The sequence below is a fragment of the Helicoverpa zea genome, chromosome 4, assembly GCF_022581195.2.
Source record: "Helicoverpa zea isolate HzStark_Cry1AcR chromosome 4, ilHelZeax1.1, whole genome shotgun sequence".
In the NCBI taxonomy this organism is placed as follows: Eukaryota; Metazoa; Arthropoda; class Insecta; order Lepidoptera; family Noctuidae; genus Helicoverpa; species Helicoverpa zea.
The window spans coordinates 6,080,471-6,099,672 of record NC_061455.1 but is presented as its reverse complement, the minus strand read 5'-3'; the positions used below and the strand labels follow the sequence as shown (position 1 = coordinate 6,099,672).

Here is a 19,202-nt window from a genome sequence, read left to right as displayed (position 1 = left end):
GCATCACTACCGCGCTTCGCTACGTAGGTACCTTATCTTCTAAATGTTTTCGTTGTGTGACAATATGTGCCGTTCCAAAATCATCCTAGTTGTGATTAAAAATGTTTAAAATGATCAGTGTCATCACTTTGCCACTGTGAAAAATAATTTCCATTTTATTTTGTCTCAAGTGTATTAGTTTTCTAAAATATCGTGAGGGGGTGGTGCCGTGATGCCAGTTCGTAAGCAAGGTGAATTTCGATATTCCAATATCGACGTTTCTTGTCTATAGTGATCGTGTTTTGTGCGTGTTGTCATTGACTTATTATTTAATTTGCACAAGGGGTCGGTAACGCTCGACGCAGCACCCTTTTGTTGATCCGTATCGATAATATGAGGGTTGTGAGGCACCCGCTTCTGCGTTCCATACCGAGTATGCTACACATCTACCTCGTATTTAACCTCCCTGTTATAAAATTACAAATCCCTTACTACATCACTCACAATATTGCTAAACTATCTGGAAAACGTGCCCTTCGTTTCAATAAAATGTAGGTCGAGCAAAATAATACTCTATGCTCATATACTTACTACACCTCATGTCATGCGGTGTAGGTGGCTGTTTCTTACTTAACATTTACTAACCAACCTAATTTACCTATGCTTTTTAGAATTCACTTGTATTGTAGTCTTAACCTCGCCTGCTATATCATGGCTTGTCTAATAAATTTTGAAAACACGAAGTAAACATGACCCAGTTTATGCCTATTTTTATCGAAGAAGAATCAATGTGGCTTTTTGTTGATGTATTATTGTCTTGGTATCACAGAGGCACACCGAGCACTAGAACTGCTGGAAGACTACCACAGCAAATTGGTAAAGCCGCAGGACCGACAACTTCGCCTTGCCATCGAGAGAGTCATTAGGATATTTAAATCACGACTTTTTCAAGCTCTACTTGGTGAGTCACACAGTTAATACTTACTCAATGGTGTATTTTCTATCTTCACATGGTAAGGAACTCTGAGCAGTCCTAATAAGGGCTGCATTAAGGCCGCTACACATTACGTCACTTAACCCTAGTATGTACGAATAGTATACTCAGTCTCAAGTGAATTATGTAGATACGTAGGTACAGGTTTTAATAACTCTAGTGACCTACATTATTACGTATGTAGGTACACATATGTATAGCTACCTACCTCAACAATTGATATTTTCGTGGGAGATTCGAACAGGAAGTTACGGCGCAGGTAGGATATGTTTTCGTCTTTATTTATGAGTCAGACTAGGGTGTTATTACCTTTTAGGTACGTTTGTCAGTATTTCATTGTAAGAACCCGTTCCATACAACGTTACATTTGTTTGACTTATCTCTGTAACTAGACAGGTGCTGTCTGTATCGGATGGTATCGACACTCATGACATTGTTTCCATTCATAATGTTGTTAGGTGGCGCTTGATGTAGGTAGAGTTACCTATAACTTACAGGTACGTCGTATTCGTGAAGCAATGCGAGACGGTTGTAAAAATTTGAAAGATGCTTATGCGAAATCGTTTTTAAGTCTGCAATCAATGATGGTACCTGTACAAAAATCCAATCATTTGCTCGTGTAGGTAAATCACTATTAAGTTTTTCAAATGAAACTCCTACTTATAGTTAGTCTACTTGTAGTTAGTATAGGACTCTATTAAGCTCTTTGCAGAAAAGCTGGGTTTTCTGTATTTCTCAGGTCGGAAATCTCCATTCAAAGGGAAACAATGGACAGATGATCGAACCTATTGATGATAAGGTAGAGGTATTGTAGTCAATAAGGTCACCGCAAACTGTCACTAACAACATATAACAGCTAGATAGCTGCAGTACCTACCTAGATAAAAATAAATAGAAAACATGTTCTTATTTTACGTAATTTTCAGGCTGTGAAATGGCTCGTTAACAATTTACCTAAATAACTTATCTAATCCTGTGGAAGAAAATGGGTAACTTCTTGTGGACCTTTTTAGTTTAACCTATCTATAAACGCTCTTGCGATGGGGTCAGAGCACACGAGAGGTGGTTGGTGGTGGTAGCTATCTTTAACTTTCTTTCCTCCCCCTATTCTTTGTGGTGTATTGTCACAGTATTAGAAACCTGCTTTCACCTCATAAAACAACGAAGATTTCACAAAACTGCGTCTACAACGAAGCACACACCCCTTTAATGATCAATCTAAAGCAAACCAAAATAGAGAAGCGCACACCTTTTCAAATTAACCGTTAGCTTTGAACTTCAGTTCGACTTTGAAGTTCAGTGGTCGAAGGGACCGATTCAGCTCACTACGCTATAAATATACGGAACAGGCGCGTGACCGCATATCGCGTCACTGGCGCTCTTGAATCTTCCTTGACCACGACACTGCTATTGTGATGCGATATATTTAGCCGGTTGTAATGAACAGTACAGTAGTCGACTAGGTGTATCTGATATCAACAGCACGAAGGTCTGCGCAAAACGCTGCACGATAAAATCTAATAAGCGATGTTTCGGTAACGCATAAATTTCCATTCGAACCTGAGGCAACGGAATAACCAACTAGCTACCTTCCTGACTTTGTAATACAGGTTTGACTCACATTACTGGTTTAATTCCCGTAAGCCTTGCTTGAATTGCCTGTCTAGCCATTTAATATGGCTATCTACAGGCACACAATAGCTATATCTGACGGCTGCATACACTTACCTCTGCCTCTTTTAGCTTCAAGTAATAGGCTAATTATGTACTTACTTCGGTAATATGAACGAGTCAATTTTCTTTAATCATAAGATAAACCTCGTTTTATTGTAGCAAATATAAAACACTAGCCTGTATAAAGGTACATAGTGCATTTATTAGGATCTTAGAGATGTGAATAGATGACCTACTTTTAAGAGACACATAGGTAACTGAGAGGGAGCCTTCAAACGGCCTAATTCAACACGAAGTCCCAAGGGCTTATTTTGGTAGTCTACGTAAAGGCTTGGACGTGGTATAGGTTTCTTGGCAAGCTCAGAGAAATTAGGAAAGTAGGTAGAAAAAAGACTGAATCGCTGGTAGCCATCCAATCAAGTTCCTTTGAAGTCATTTTAAGGAAAATATTGTTTTAAAGAACTTCTGGTAGATGATCTACTAAAAATGTATCGAGAGCAAGTTGAACAAAATGTATAGTTATCTACATTGGATTAACCTTGCCCTGCAGCCCATGCGTACTTGATTGCAGCTGACTGCATGCGTCATGTGTAATGAACACACATGGGCTTCACTGCACTCGCAGTCACAGACGCGAACTTATTCAACTTCTGTGGAAAATTCTTGTATTTTTCTTTTTAATAAAATTGTTTATTTTTTTTATCGATCTTTTGTGAAATTGTGCTATGATCTTTTGCAATTATTAGGTATATGTATGAATTTCAAACATGGTAATTTTATTTGGGAGGGATGTCATACCTTAACCTTTTACAAGGGTTAGTAATTTATTTTTTCTGTCTAGCGCCATCATACTTTGCAGTGTTTCTGGTTAAAAAGGGGTGCTGTTGTAATTACGGCAGCCTCGTGCGACATTTCAGCTTTTGTTCTCGGATGGGAATGCATCTGGGATTCCTCTGATATTGCGGATCGCGCACAATGGCGGGAACCAATATTACATATCATTAATGGGGCCATGTGCTGGTTAGGAAACGTAAACACGATAAAAATTCTCTATGTTTAAAATTTGGATGGCTAGATAATGTTGACCTACTGCTGACTGACACGTTTTTCTAATGAACAGAAACTAATTAAACATGATCAATGTGATCGCGTACCTACGTACAGTTCTGTTATTTATCAAATGTGTCGCTTACGCACGCAATGCATTTATCAGTTGAAAATAATATGAATAATCTCGTCTCAATCCTCTTGTTTATTAATTGGACCCGATAACTGGACGGTCCAGCCTCTGTTGATGAGTTTTATACCTAAAGAAACTAAATGACCTTAGAAGATAAGGTTATTGTGAATAGGTATCTATACTGGGGTACCTACTTATAATATTATGTGCTGATAATTTGAAAAGTTGTTTTTGTTAAATGTCAAATTATAATTTTGAACTGCAATTCTACAGACTTTTTACGCTACGCGTAGATTTTTTGCAATGAAAAAAATTATCCTAAGTAGCTAAGTTTCGTAATACAGGCTTAGTAGTGATTAACAGGTCTATCAAAATATTAAGTAAAGTACCTAGACGGAATTAAAGAAGATTTATTGCACATTTAGAGCAATTTTCATAAGGAAATTGACCCTACCGCAATCGGGCAAATACTTAGGTTGCTTAGGTCTTGTATTGTTATTGAACCGAAGTACCTAATTAGGCTGACTGCACTTTGAATTTATTATTGTTTTCATGACCTATGAATAATCTAATTTGCAGTTGTAAACTTTCCTTTTACAATCCATTATCGGAACAAAACTGTTTGCCGGGTAATCAAGCCGTCAATCCAGTCGACTGTATCCAACCGTCTCTCTATGAAACTTTGATTGACAATACACAAAATCCATCAATCCATATCGTAGAGCGCCAGACGGATGCGTCCGTATGTTCGTAAACTCCACAATATGTGCGGTGGTCTGTTTGACCTACATCTCCTATATACGGGTCACCGGCTTTAACTGAGCCTTCGCCAACACAATTCGCTCTTCAACATGTTTTAATTGAAATTTTAAACTATGTTAGCTGAGCTTTTCAACAATTTTTATTGAAAATTGCAGTGTGCGCTCGATGCATTCGGAAACAATTAGCGCCTGATCGGGTGCTCTCGTTCAACTAGGTACACGTTCAAGTTAAACTTTTTAATAGTAGGTAGATATTTTTCCATTCCAAATGAAACTTTCAGATATTTTTCCTATTGTTACCTACTGCCTGTTTTGCTGTCTTTCCCATTGCGCGTAGGTAATTCCTTTTTACGTCGAGCCATTTACACACAAGTCAATATTGTGTCTATTATGGGATCGACGCCGGTTCTAGGAATTTTAAGTTAATGTACTTAACCTATTCAAATGGATACAGTTGAAATCATTATACCTACGTAGGTAATAGTAAGTAGGTATCTTAGTAAGATCCTGATAAATCTCTGCGTTTGCGTCACCAAGTTCGTTGATTAGGTACGCCTGTATGCGCATAACAGCTAAATGTAGAGAGATCGTTTTTATCTATTTAGTTTAGTATGTCTTTGAAGTTTAGGTACCTACTTAACTGCGATTTCCTGTTTTAATACATTGAAAAAATAACTCCATAAGTATGGAGTGGATTAATATAATTTGGATCAAGCCTCCAAAAAGCAAGAGTAAGAAATGTAGTTAGCCAGTGCGGCACGGCACGGTGATCTTATGCAAGCAAGGCCTTGCTTTGCTGATCTACAAACTTAAGGGCAGGGTGAAAATCAAGCAAGGCCTTACTTGTATAATGTATGTCGTCCTACAATAAGCTTAAGCTATATAGGAACCTACATTAGGTACAGGCAATTGCATCGTATCATGGAAACTCTTGTTTTTTTACACATTTTCACGCCTGTTTCCAGCTTTTAGAGGTTGGGCCAAGGTCCTTGATTCAAAGTACCTATCTGAAACAGTTAACTTACTTATTTCTGTGAAACAACGCGTATTGCGCTGTCACTGTCACGAAGATCTACATGAGCCTTGTTGTGAATTCTTTACCCAAACAAAGTTTGTGTGTTGCATAATAGATAGACCTGCCTACCTGTCGTAACTCACGAACAGGAGATATAAATACAAGCTATACCAAAGTATCGAGAGACAATGTGAACCAGACTGTGAAATCTGGTCAAAGCTTTGGTAGGCGGGTATCATAGTGCCCTTAGTTAATTTCATAATACAATATGCACTAAGTTCATCCACTCTTTACCTGAAACACCGTGGGGTCGCCGCCCGCACGCTCGATATCGATCTTAGCACGACACGACTCACGCGATAGTTTCTAGTAGGTTGTGTAGGTAGGTACCACCATTGAACGGAATTGTTCCAGATTAACTCTTTCAGATAAGCCTTTGCAGACTATTTATTTCAGTACACTTTCCTTGAGCTCATGCTTTCAGTACTTACCCAAGTAACACAGTGAAGCCATATAATAGCCGAATAACGGCATGTATTTATCGTTTAAGCATTATGATCTAATTCTATATTAGTTTTATAAACGATTATAGTGCTAATCTAGTGCTGATTTGGGCACAAATTAAACAGCTTTTGGCACGTAATATGTTCGCAATGGGAGCTTTAAGGGCATTACAAAAGCATTATACTAGCATTATTATGGTAAAAAAAGTGTTAATAGCATGACAAAAGCATTATATTAGCATTATTAATCAAATAAATACAAGGTGTTGATTTGCATTTGTGCCATAGTTCAGGAGGAGGACATACAATACGTAAATAATCGATTGGAATTACAGTAGATGGGAAATAACTAATATGCACTGCTTTTTTTGTCATTGTAATGTCGTGGTATTTCAGAAGTAATCCAATTTTATGAATGAAATTTATGAGTGATCGTTGCGTATGCTTTGTGTTTGCATTTGTGTGAGGGTGCAGCACGGTTTTAAGGCCAGTAACATACGCGCCAAGTTTAAATACGGCTAGATGACATTTACGGAATTACGAAAAAAAATTAAAGAAAAAAAATTACGTACCAATTTTTTTATTGATTTGGGTCGAGAATCATTAGCATAATTACCTCCTTGAATATGGCACGGATGCAAATCAACAGCTTGTATAATCAAACTTAAATCAATCGAATCTTGCATTACAGAAAAATCATCCTTATTGCCATACGGTACAATAGAATAAACATTATAATTTAAGTAATTGTCTGCGATATTGACTGTGGTGACAAAAACTGAGTGCGAGTTTGTTGTTTTGGTTTAATCTAGGTGTCTTCAAATATTACTGCGAAATTTAGTTTACTGTCAATGTCTATATAGTTTTTATTGAAAATTTTCACGCGCCTTCATTTTACAAAGGTTTTGTCATGGTTTTGTTATATAAAAAAGTGAGAAATAAAAAATATTTCTGCAATTTAACAAAATTTTTGCATTATTAAGTTAACGTAATAAATTAACAATACTAAATTAACCTAATACTTCTACTAAATTAATTAATAGGTCCATTATTTTCTTACATAAGTCGAAATAATAATATTTTTTGGTAATGGAATATTTACAAAATGGTGTCATTCTAAAGCAGCTTGGTGAACCATTATATGAGCTTATTAATGCTCTTAGCAGCACAAACACTTATATGTGAATAATTATTAAGCCAAAGGTCAAAGAGAAGAGTTTTGATAAACCACTGTTGTGCCATCGTCTGTAAAGTAATATTATAAGTGTTCACATAAATGCCAGGAGACTGAACGTCGACTGTGAATTTGTTCCGTTATAAAACGCAATTTTAGTGATCCTTAAACAAACAGACAAAACTCATACATATCCTTTTTATTTTAACCCTATTTTTGTACAAGTTGACTCTGTTCGTCAAGGCCATCTGAACGAATTCACCGTTGAAGCGACAATTAGGAACTTATTATTACAATATGGAACATATTAGGAACTTTATACGGCTATATAAAATCAAAAGGCTTTACAAACACAGAAAGGTAAATATATGTACAGCTTAATGCAGTATTATAACACAAATGAATGTCATTAAAGAGCTATTGGTTTTACAACAATAATCAGTGGAATTTGAAAAATGCGAGCATTACAATGATTTCAGTTTATGCTGTTCAGTAGCATTAGGCTTTTAATTAAAATACAAAAATGCTATCAAACAGCCAAAGGTAATGAAAACAGCTAAAAGCTGTACAGAGGATTTACGGAGCATTGTAATGGTTCAACTTTATGCTATTCAGCAGCATTAGGCATTGACTTACTATGAAAAAATGCTATAACGAAACGAAAACTTCTGAAAACTGCCAAAGGCTGTATAATGGATTAACAGTGCATTAATATGGTTCAAGTTTATGCTACACAACAGCATTAAGCATTTATTTACTTACTTAAAAATGTTATTATAGAAGTAAAGGTATAAAACCATGCAAAAAGCCATACAGCGACGTTGCGTCGTGCTGCACTAAAACTAACAGATTTATAAAAGCACTTTTTTATACCATTAGCCAACCGTCATACAGCGTAATGTATTATAATGGCTTTTAGGTGCTTATACTTAGCGTCAGGCTGTTTGGTGAACGTTTATAAAATCTTACATAGATCTTAAGCTCTATATCACTTCAAGGTTGCTTTGTTATAATGCTATCTGTGTTACTTGGGTATTCCCTAAACGGTCTTAGAACATTGCAGTCCGATCAGACGTCGGCTATGTAAACAAACTACCTAAATGCATTAATAACAGCTAATGACATGACATGTCAAGGCCGTGAGAAGATCGATAGGAGGCATTCAATTGAATACATTTCCACTGTCACAGATATTCAAGAGTTCTACGAGCTCACACTTCTCGATGACACCAAGTCGGTTCAACAAAAGACTGCGGAAACGATACGGATCGCGAACAAATGGGAAGCTGATAACGTCCGACGGGAGGTAAGGAAATTGAAAGTAGGTACCCAATTGCCCAATTAATTAATTATATTAGTTAAAATTTTTATCATTGACTTTTTGTTCAGAATTAGGTATTTTTCGCGTTGAACAAAGGTGTGCAAATGATTTACAAATAAGAAGGTATAGTTTCATTGTATGTTTTGCGCAACCATCATTACACGTCTCAGCAATTTTAACTAGGTTATTTACAGTTTCGTTGCAAACTTCCCAGTGTCTGTTTTTTTCCTTTTTTGCGATTGCGGCTTACCTCGCAATTGTTACTTTACACAGACAATATTTTATTGCTAAAAGTTATAGAAAAATATTTCCCTGGGTATTGGAAATCAATTTTTATGTTACTGTCTACTAGTACAGCGGTTCCCAAATGGGGTTCCGCGGAACCCTGAGGTTCCGTGACAGGCCCTCAGGGGTTCCATGGAAAATTCAAGATTTCCATATGGTAAATCGTTTCACTTTTAACAATATTAAATTATTATTCATTTTCAATTAAATTGTTTTAAATATTGCATTCCAAAATTCCATTTAGGCACCATGTAGGTGGGTACCACTCGGGAGTGTAAGTCTCGTACTTTCGCGACAAGCGCAGGGGAAGGCCACGGCAGCAGATAAATTAATTCCGTTTTTTTACAAATTGTAGGTTAACTTAATACCTCCAGGTCTTCGGCAATCGGCATAAGTAGGTAACGAGTCGGCCAAAAATCACCGCATTTTTTGGGCTTATTTCATCGCCAGGATTATACGTTTTCATACATTTGACAGGACGTGAAATGACACGGCATATGAGTATTTCCAGTGGCTATTTTTACCATGAATCAAAGTGTGACATTATTTCCAATTTTTGCACCTCCGCGAGTCCGAAAATTTCGTTTGATGCTATTTATGTTGCGTTTGATGCTTTCATGTTCGTTTAATTGCTCAAGTATCCAGCAAAGAAAAAAATTCGCGCTCTTCCGTCGAGGTTTCCTTTGATGTTTATTTTTTATTCCTCTGGTTCAGAAAAAACAATAGAAAAGCAATAGCGCTTTCTTCGCTAGCTGCTTATTAATTTGATTTGCTTGGTTTTGTTTATTTTGTGTAGGTAATTAAACTAAAAAAAATTCGCGCTCGCTTCGCTCGCGACATCGGCTACCACTGAATGTCTTTCAATGCTAGCGGGTGCTTGGAACTTCTTTTTTTAGTTAAAAAAAATCGCGCTCGCTCGCCTCACACGTGTACAAACCCAATCTATTTCTTTTTGCGTTTACTTTGTCAGTCTTCAAACTGAAAACTATTCACATAATACACAAAGTCAAGGGTGGCCAAATTATTTTCTGGCAAGTGTGGCCATGCTACGCCTGAGTATACTGAATATGTCTCTAACCATATTATAACCATTTGGTGCGCTACCACGCGCCACGAGCCGTACCTAAGTATATTTTACGTCTTTAGTTAACTTCTTACTTAAGCTAAGGTTCCGCCGAAAAATGGTGAAACGAAAAGGGTTCCGAAGCCAAAAGAATTCGGGAACCGCTGTACTAGTAGATACCTAGGTAGGTACTTTGCATGGTAATATACCCACCTAAGACTAACTAAACCTGTAAAATAACCTGCTAAATATTTAGAGTAACTACGCAAATACCTTTCATACTCAGACGAGGTAACAAATACTCAAATAGAAACTCAACCTTAAAATTAGAATATAACAATGGAAAGAATGGTGTTGGTGAGGTAGGTACGTCACATCCGTACGAGACAGGGTCGTCGTTCAGCATAATGTTGCACTAACAATGCTGGTTTCTAGAACGACCTTGTTAACGTTAGCTCCTTAAAACGTAGTAAATTAATTAATTTCTACTATTATATATTTTCTTTTGCAGATCCCACATACAGAAGATGGCGACTATCGAAGTGTATCCAATGCATTTCTCCAAGAGAATCATAGGAAATCTGAATCACGAAATGCCACGCCAGATTCGACAAAGGTGAGTTAACATTAACTACGCTCCATTAATTCTCATTCGCGATGCAACAAAACGATGAGTAGTTTGATTCCCAAGGCGTAAAAACGTATGTTTCAAAACATTAAAAAAGTGGTGACCCAATATCGCATAAAGAATTCGACTATCGGTCAAGTAAATCAGTAATTCGAGACGGTTATGCCACATTACTTAATTATTATGATAAGATAGGCTGTTACCGTACACGTAAAACGTAAATGTGATATACTGTGCCAACTCACAGATCAATGCAATGGGCAATGTTGCCCATAGATGGCGCGACTGTAGCAGGTTCGTATTCAAGGATATTTTTTTTTCTTTAGGGAGGATGAATGGATTCCCCTTAAGTTAAGGGCTCAATTCAACCCGAATTTTGTTTGCAGCTGCAAGCAGCTGCTTCGTCTGGCTTTCCAGTCAGGGTCACGTCATAGACATTATTACATTAAAAAAACTAAAATGCTCCTTGAATACAAGTAAAATAAATGATAGTGGAACGATAAGCGACGGCTATCAATGCACGCAATGCAAACAGGCTATTTTAAGTTTTTACTACCGCTTAAGGAAAATAAATCTTGGCTAAAGCTAAAAAACTATATTTAAGTTGGCATTTTTGTTTCAGGCGTATTCTGTCGTGTTACAGACTGGAGAACCCGAGGAAAAGAAGGTATATCATTTAATACTGACAATTATCAACAGGGAAGTCGTGGATAAACGAATATTTTTTTGAAAGATTTTTGGCGGCTTTTTATGATGCTTCATTTGTTATGTTTGTAAATATGAAGAGGCATGAATACAGTGGTGAAAATTCTTTGATGGCTTTTTTATATTTTAACGTTCGACAACAAGACTTTTTCAAATATAAATTGTTTCTGAACTTCCAACGGCGCACAGCGCCATCTTTCGAAAATAGTTTGCAGTTTATAGTCTTTCGGTTGTGGATCGGGCGGTGGATCGATGCGATGATTCCATTTTTTTTTATTTTGATGACGTGACGTTTACGAAAGTGGCTGAACGGAGAGCTAGGTACAACAAGTGGACGGTAATGGCGGATGGTTGGTGTTTCGCGTCTCGTAGTACTATTTATAACCTAAAATATAGTACAAGTTTTCGGCGATATGTGCGCTAACGTTTCTTGGTTGTGTGGATTGGTGCCGTTAAATTTCACAATTGTGCCAATGACGTACGAACACTACATCGACTGAAAGAATACTGCTCTAAATGATAATCAGTGAAATGATATTGCACACAAAATTTTGACATTCACACTGCCGAGATTTCGTATTCGTTGCAAGTAAGGCCATTTAATAAACACTAATCTATTTTTAAACGTTTAGTAATTTCTTTACACTCTGGGAACGATTTCAATTCTTGGTGAGACTAATGCGACTTCGGAGTTAGTTTTGCTTGTAACAATTCGCTGTTACTTGCCCATGGTTGATAGGTACAATATAAGTACTATGATACTATCAAGTGTCCATAAATTGCACACTAATAATGTAACACGGACATTCTAATTAAGGTTCATCGCTTTGACATTCATACCATCCTATCATCGAACACAAGTTGGTAACACGCCTAATAATTACCCAGCCATACATACATTTATCTACTAAAATCGCTATCAATAAAGGGCTCGGCTAAATTTCGACCATTCATTAGATAAGGTCTGCTGCAATTTAAACCAAGCTAACATGATAAAGAGCTTTAAATGTAATGGGATTACCTGCAACATGAAAAGAGGTCGCATACCTTGCAAAAGGTCACATACCTTTGATATGTTTTGGTGCAAGTTAGTTGTGGGTTCTAGGTAGAGAATGGTGCATGCTGAACATCGTCAAGTAAGCTGAAAGTGGACACAAGTGTGTAACTAACAATGCATGCAGTGTACATAGTGTAGTACGGACATCAAAATAAATTCCCTGAGGGCTATGCACACTTGGTCTTGAAAATGACAGAAAGACGGAAGAAAAAATCACATAATGGATTCCTTCGGAAAGTGTCCTCCTTGTTTAATCTTGATACGGTGAGTAGGTGACATGACTTCAATTTGATAAACTACCAAAAGATTGAGAAAACATTAATGAATTTTCACCATTGTCACATGACAAGTTATTGCTTATTCTTCTAGACTATTGAATGATAATGTGCAGGATATTTTTAATATAAGTATTTATTGAAATAAACCTTATTATTCTGCACTAATATTATGTAATACAGGTATCTTACTTATATTAACTATATATCTACTTATCCTATAAGACATTGAACATCATATTTACATTTTAATTAGTTTTGTTTATTTAGCAGTGCCTCTGTACATACAAACTGCCTGTATAATGTGTGTGAATTATGTTTACCAGTTGGTTTGATCCCCCTATCATTAATATTCATAATACTAATCACTTAAATATGTCGTGTATGTATATGAGATCTAATTTAATCACATATTGTTAGATCACCCTGTGAAAATTGATATTTTTATTGTTTATACTTTGTTTATATATTTTGGTATATAAAATAATTCAGTCAGAATTAATCCTAACTTAAAATTAAAGAATTGAAATACTCAGACATGTCAGAATATGAATAAATTATGTATTATTCTATTTCATTACTATATGTATGATGTATGTATATTTACCAATTAATAATTTGGTTGTAATAAAAATATCCCCATAGTTAAATATAAAAATAGGTACAGTTTACTTGGACTCTTAGGGAAATACCCATACTGAGTTAATATTGTTATTTTCAGGCTCACGTCACATCACCAGAAATGAAGCAGGTAATTTTTTAAATATACTTTATTACAAGATCATTTTAAATTTTATTTCAACTAGGTTCTGTCAGTTTCAATTTACAATAATGTCAATATTTTAAAACATGAAAAGATTTCTCATCAGAATATTATAGGGTCACCTAAAGTTCTAATTAATTAGGTAAAATTTTCAAGGTACTACACTAAACACAGAAAATAATGTAATTTATTTATGAAGATATCCATTGCAGTCTTATTGTATTATTGCATTAGTGATTCATAAGCAGTCTCCACCAATCCATTACCAGTTATGCATACAACCACATGTAATCAACAAATGGAATGTTGACCTACTGGGATAGCATATTCGTATTCTGTACATTTATTTGTAATAAGGTTTTGTTAATAAGAAGCTTAGTACATATTGTCATTTATTAAACTAACTTAAGCCTGGTGTCTGAACACCTTTACCTAAGGCTAATCAAAGGTACTTGGCAAACATCAGTAAAGACTAGAACTCAGCTGCATCTTGTTAGAGTTAAAACCAACCCCAACTTAGTTGGGGCCAGGCAAATGATGAACCAAAGATGCTCAGAAACCTGGGTTTATTCTTCTATCTTCCAGTCGCAATAAACAACTAAACAAAACTTACAGCCGTTACAGGTAAATGGCATAGAAGGTGGTGGTACGGAGCGCACACAAGGTGAGGATGGGTACATCTACATGACGGTGGTGCTGTCGCGGGCGGGAGGCGCCGGGCTTGGCTTCAGCATCGCGGGGGGGTCAGACAACCCTCACGTGGCCGATGACCCACACATCTATGTCACAAAACTCATTCCGGGGGGTGCGGCTGCTGCTAGTCAGCTGCAGATCAATGATGCCATATTACAGGTATGTAAAATTTAAGTTTTTTTTGTTTAATTTGTGTGTTTGAGTAAAATATCTACGAGGCCTTGAAGTACTATTAAGACAAGGTATGTGGAGTACTATCAAGTTGGAGATATATTGTTGTATTATTTTTGACCCGCGCGGTTCCTATGACGCGTGCCACATGCATTCCCATGATAACAACAACTTATGAGCGCTCTCATATTAGCACTCCAATTATATACTACTCCATGTAATGGCCACTCGATTTCAATGACCAGTCGAAGCGAAACCTTGTACTACTTAAAACACTATTTTGTTTACTTTTTAAGTTGTTTTCATTTCGGCCCACAGGTGAATGATACGAGTGTTGACAGTGTTACGCACGCTGACGCAGTTGATGCATTAAAAAAGGCTGGCAATACTGTGAGACTGGTGAGTATGTTTATTTACTTTATTACATGTCAAACACCAGCTGTTACGAGATTAAGCAAATATGTGACTCAAGCTATAAGCTTAATGGCTCATTTACGTCATTTGATGATACGATCTAATACCATTTGAGGGATAACCACAGGCTGGTAGCTACAGAAATTAATTGTTACTAAGATATTTAATTTCTAAGTTGGTGCAGAAAGTGGCGTGTAATTCAAGTTAATTCTGGTTGGAAAGTAGTTCTAGTTATTGTTTTGAATTTAGTGACAAGTGTCGTTAGCCGCACAAGAATAAACAGTGCGCGTGTCGCCCCATGTTACAGAAAATCGACGCATTCCGTCGGCGGCTCTTATTGAACAATTAAGCGAGCCATGAAGGAGCTACTATTAAATGCAATCAGGAGGATCAACGTATGTGTACACTGGTGACACATTTCACGGACATAATAATTTCGTCATTGCTTTGATTGTCGACAAGCTTCTGCCAACTTTGATTCATAATCAAACTATTGAGGGCACTCGATTATTCGAAACTCCAGCGACCGACCTTCGTACAAGGACTCTTTTACAATAAACATTGTGTCCCGCGAAGACATGACTCACGGCAGTAAACGCGCCAGGTTTCGATACTATAAAAATTATTTATACTTTTTGCAGAAAATACGACGTCGCGCGACTGAAGATACTTCAAACAGTTTACATGTTACAAAGCCGGAGGAATCCGTAGAGATCGAGTTAGTGAAGGGTGGCTCTGGTCTCGGGTTCAGTATAGCGGGGGGTCTCGGAAACCAACACATCCCGGGCGACAATGGTATTTACGTGACCAAGATAATGGCTGGTGGTGCTGCTCATAGAGATGGCCGATTGAGAGTCGGCGATAAACTGTTAATGGTCAAGAATACTTCGGTAAGTTTATCTTTTATCTAATGACGTTCAGACCAAAATCCGATTAGAACTGTTCTTGAAAGAGATCTTTTATCTATGACGACAGACGTTAGTTTGACTGACACGTTAATCTTGCGAATTCTTCTGGTTCAAGATAAATGCTTTCACTTTTAGATATCCCATTTATTGAGTTTGACTACTTTTATACAGGAACGCCAAGTAGGTCCCTAGTAGTTTTTTACCCCTCAATTGGGTGACTTGGTTCAATCTAGCTAGATCATTGCCACTCACACTTCAATTTATAACACATTCATAGAACAGCAAACAAAACACGGTCTATTGACTCTAACGATAATATTGTTTACAGCACGGAGATGTGAACCTTGACAATGTGACACACGAAGACGCCGTGGCTGCGCTCAAAGCGACGGGCGAGCGAGTGTTACTGGTGCTAGTACCCGGCCCGAGGCATGGACAGCCTTCTCCGAGGACCTCGCGAGCTAATACGCGTAAGTTCCACTTATAAGTAAGCCTTAACATATGACTGCTAACATCATCTGCTTAGCTATTCATTATCATCATATTTAGAAACTAGAAGGACAAATCCATCTTCTGTAATCCTGGACTATAAATACCGAGGTTTTGCGGCAGTTTTAAAATACCGGCAGCTCCAATTGCAATAGTTCAAATGTTTTATATGAAACGACTGGCTATCTGACCTCATTCCTCCAGGATAATGGTAGCCTGAGTAAACCAATAATACTGGTTGTTGGATAATGGTCTAATCATATACACGACCAAACAAGTCCAAATGTGAGCCGGTAGCTATAATGAGCCTTCCAAAAACATGGAGTTTTCATAGGAAGTGAAGCTTAACCTTTGATTGGTCTTGTACTTAACCACGAGTTCCTCCGAGGGCCTCTTCAATGCCATACATTATTGCTTATCTAAACACCGTTACGCAATGTGTACACTATTTACTTGTATGTTGTCACGTTAAATGTTACACACACAGCAACGAGAATGACTATTGAAAATACTGAAACAGCGTCAAGCACGGCCAACTCGCTGCGTCGGGAGGATGTCACGGATAGCAATGAGGAGTCGAGGGTCGTTGACCTCGAGAAGGTGAGAAAAGAACCTAAATTATTTCTATTAAACAAATGTTATTATTTAATTAATGATAAATCTTAAATATTCAACATTTACTTTCTTGATTATTGAGTTATGAATTTCTTTTACAAGTATGTACAATTCAATGTATTTTTAATTGTAATTCAGCCCAGATCCAGAAGTCTATACGTTAATGAACGATTTTTAAATAATTGTACACAGGAAACGACTTAATATTTTTGGTCGTAAAACAATGATTATAATTACTTTTTATACAATATTCTGACAAATAAATGCATTAATTCAAGGGTCCCCAAGGTCTCGGCTTCAACATAGTCGGTGGTGAAGATGGACACGGAATCTATGTGTCGTTCTTACTGGCGGGCGGCCCGGCCGAGCGCTCGGGGCAGCTGCGGCGCGGAGACCGACTTCTAGCCGTCAACGATGTCGATATCACGCATGCCACTCATGAACAGGCTGCTAAAGCTTTGAAGGTAATCTATACTCACATTATAAACGAGATATTATTAATTATATCACCATCATCAGCCTCTTATCTTCACACGGCTGGGAACAAGCCTGTGTGAGGGAAACACACAGACGGATTGAGCGTCGGATTTAGACATAGTCAGTCTTCCGTAAAAGTAAGATGTTTTCCTTCACCTTTAATCAGTGATTGGTGACCTAGATATGCTTAGAAAGTACGTAAAAAATTACTACTTCTGTGTTAGTTATTGACATTCAGTAAAAATTCCAAAATCATTATTTTTAATTTTACCATCAGTATACTAAATTATCCCTGAGAAACAGGAGAAAATTTAATATGAGCACGCGAGGTGTGAGGATGAAACAGAGTGAAACAGATAGTTTATAATATCGTGATACTATTTACTAAAGTATCAATATACTAGTAGCATTGAGTAGGAGCCAATAAATTGTTGTGTCATTTGAAAACTACTGGATGCATTGTGTGACATTGTTGGTGTTGACAAGTATAAGGAAGTCAAATAGTTTATAATTGAAAGTTAAATGTTATGATTTTATCTAGCCTTGAACGTTGTTATGCTCTGGAATGAAGCTACATTGAATGGACACGAGAAAATTATACATCGCTCTATTAGTTATCTATCGTTGAAATAATTTGTTGATTTTTCCTATTCCTTCCATTTAACTTTGCCTCTCTGAAGTTAGGTAATAATACTGACTTCACTGTAGTCAAATTGTACCAACATCGCACTATTTTTCTTTAATCAGGTTTCGGCACATTATCGCGCTTTAAAATCAACTTTTATAACTCGCATCCGGAATCACTAGTAGACAACTTCAGAGCGGCAAACTTATTTGACGAGAACTAAGTTATTACGATATAATATTGTACCTATTTGATGCTTATGCTCTCTTTTTTCCAATATTTCAGAGCACAGGACAGAATGTGAAGCTAACAGTGGTGTACAGGCCACAGGAATACAACAAGTTTGAAGCGCGCATCAATGAACTGAAACAACATCATACGCTACTCAGGACATCCCAGAAACGATCCCTCTATGTTAGGTAAGATTGTCACTATTTATTTTACCATTAAGGCGACGAATTGGTCAACAATAATTCCATAACCGGCACGCGCATCTAAGGCGCCAAAAGGGGACGGAGCGTCTGAGCGGGGCGAGGATAACAATACGCGCGCTAGCTTATAACTAAAAGTCGTAAGCGACAAAATGGTTTTGTAATTTTATTATTTAGAAATGATAATTTGATAAAAATTCATTCTACAATTTTAAAGAGTATGTATATACTCAACTACTAATAAAGTTAAGAGGCTTAAATCGGTCCCGTTTGCCCATAATATGTGAATCTCTTTTTAAAAAGAGGTATGTTTGATATATTTTTCTCTGTTATAAAAGTTACCTAATCATGTTTTGACGTCTAACAAAATAAGGTTTATATCATGAACTTTCAGGTAACCAAGTTGTATTTTGATCTGTTTTGTATTTACTGAGAAAAATTGAGATCCTTGGCGCCAAAAATTCCAATTCGTCCTCTTAACTTTATCATTAGTTATCTGTTACACATGGATAAAAAGGAGCCTATATGCTTTTCTGATGTATAAGCTATGATACAGCCAAGTTTCATCAAAATCCATTCAGTAGTTTTTGCGTGGAAGAGGAGAAAACATCTATACCATACACATGCAAACTTTCGCGTTTATACTTCTAGTTTGAGTAGGAATCATGTGAGATGTTCGGAAGATGAAAAGATAAACAAAACAAAAACTGATGCTTTATAATAAATGTAAATAATTAATCAATGTTAGTTAGGCGTTAGACGAGAATGTTGGCGCCAAATATTTCAATGACACTACATTATGTGACGTCACAACTGGGAATGTAATGAATGGCAGAAGTGCAAGTTATTTAATTACATACATATTTGATCTATGTAGTCATGAAGCATTTTCGGTGTTTTTAAATTCATAACATGTTATTCACCTTACTTTGTCGTTATGTAAAAATGCAATGTCCTTTAAGTACAGCCAGTAAAAATGGTGTAACATTTGCCAAATGTTTT

At 36.8% G+C, this 19,202-nt stretch overlaps 1 protein-coding gene across 20 annotated transcripts in view; it reads left to right on the top strand.

Annotated features, from left to right (window-relative positions):
- LOC124629570 (disks large 1 tumor suppressor protein) overlaps positions 1 to 19,202 on the top strand; it is a 28,953-nt gene continuing 9,751 nt past the window's right edge. Inside the window, exons 1-13 of one of the 20 annotated variants that reach the window (XM_047163033.1) lie at positions 1 to 230; positions 809 to 940; positions 8,471 to 8,586; positions 10,461 to 10,565; positions 11,200 to 11,244; positions 13,336 to 13,365; positions 14,002 to 14,229; positions 14,560 to 14,640; positions 15,297 to 15,545; positions 15,892 to 16,033; positions 16,573 to 16,652; positions 16,946 to 17,131; positions 18,055 to 18,188. In XM_047163033.1, coding sequence (XP_047018989.1) covers positions 212 to 230; positions 809 to 940; positions 8,471 to 8,586; positions 10,461 to 10,565; positions 11,200 to 11,244; positions 13,336 to 13,365; positions 14,002 to 14,229; positions 14,560 to 14,640; positions 15,297 to 15,545; positions 15,892 to 16,033; positions 16,573 to 16,652; positions 16,946 to 17,131; positions 18,055 to 18,188 — 1,547 coding nt within the window. In that variant the 5' untranslated portion in view covers positions 1 to 211. Of the gene's footprint in view, positions 231 to 808; positions 941 to 8,470; positions 8,602 to 10,460; positions 10,566 to 11,199; positions 11,245 to 11,518; positions 11,872 to 11,921; positions 12,022 to 12,387; positions 12,604 to 13,335; positions 13,366 to 13,992; positions 14,230 to 14,559; positions 14,641 to 15,296; positions 15,546 to 15,891; positions 16,034 to 16,539; positions 16,653 to 16,945; positions 17,132 to 18,054; positions 18,189 to 19,202 lie in introns of those variants that run through there. The other 19 variants (XM_047163020.1, XM_047163019.1, XM_047163018.1 and 16 more) reach the window with 19 other exon arrangements.